A 995-nucleotide genomic window follows, 5' to 3' on the forward strand; every position below is an offset into this window, starting at 1 on the left:
TCCCTATGCAGGTCCCCGTCCCTATCCAGGTGTCCCCGCAGGTCCCTGTCCCTATCCAGGTCCCCGTCCCTATCCAGGTCCCCGTCCCTATCCAGGTGTCCCTGTCCCTATCCAGGTGTCCCTGTCCCTATCCAGGTCCCCGTCCCTATCCAGGTGTCCCCGTCCCTATCCAGGTGTCCCTGTCCCTATCCAGGTGTACCTCCACGTGCCCGCTGTGTGGGCGTGGTCCCGCCGCCCCGCCCCCGCCGTGCGCGGCCCCGCCCCGCCGTGACGCTCCCCGCTTCCCATTGGTCCGCTCGGGGCCGCGCCCGGTGACGCGCCCGGTGCGCGCGGCCCGCGCCCGGTGGCCGGAGCCGCCATGGCCGTGCCGGTGTCCGTGGCCGCGGCGGTCCCTGCCCGGGCCGGGCCCCGCCTGGCCCTGGCCCTGGGGCTGGGGGCGGGCGCCGGCCTCGGCCTCGGGCTGCTCTGGGCCCTGCGCCGCCGCTGGAGGGAGGCGGCAGCGCCGCACGGCCCCGGTACGCGCGGGGACAGCGGGCCCGGAGCGGGCCCGGAGCGGGCTGGGCATGGAGGGGACGGGGCTGGAGTGGGGTTGGGATAGCGGGGATGGGGCCGGAATGGGGCTGGGGTAGAAGGAGTGGGGTTGGGATAGAAGGAATGGGGCTGGGATAGAAGGAATGGGGTTGGGATAGAAGGAGTGGAGTTGGGATAGAAGGAATGGGGTTGGGATAGAAGGAAGGGGACCGGAATGGGGCTGGGATTGGAGGAATGGGATTGGGATAGAGAAGATGGGGCCAGAATGGGGTTGGGATAGAAGGAATGGGGTTGGGATGGAGGGGATGGGGTTGGGATGGAGAGGATGGGGCTGGGATAGAAGGAATGGGGTTGGGATAAGGGGGATGGGGGAAATGAGGTCAGAATGGGGAGGGAATGGGGCTGGGATAGAAGGAATGGGGTTGGGATAGAAGGAATGGGGTTGGGATAGAAGGAATGGGGTT

The 995-nt window shown here is 68.5% G+C and overlaps 1 protein-coding gene across 1 annotated transcript in view; it reads left to right on the forward strand.

The window, feature by feature from the left end:
- Positions 1–358: 358 nt before the first annotated feature.
- Positions 359–995, forward strand: part of RMDN3 (regulator of microtubule dynamics 3) — a 20333-nt gene continuing 19696 nt past the window's right edge. The window contains exon 1 of the mRNA XM_027662070.1: positions 359–515. Within this exon, the coding sequence (XP_027517871.1) occupies positions 359–515 (157 nt within the window). The remainder of the gene's footprint in view (positions 516–995) is intronic.

Source organism: Corapipo altera, unplaced genomic scaffold (genome assembly GCF_003945725.1).
Source record: "Corapipo altera isolate COAL_440 unplaced genomic scaffold, ASM394572v1 RXGC01000072.1, whole genome shotgun sequence".
Lineage (NCBI taxonomy): Eukaryota > Metazoa > Chordata > Aves > Passeriformes > Pipridae > Corapipo > Corapipo altera.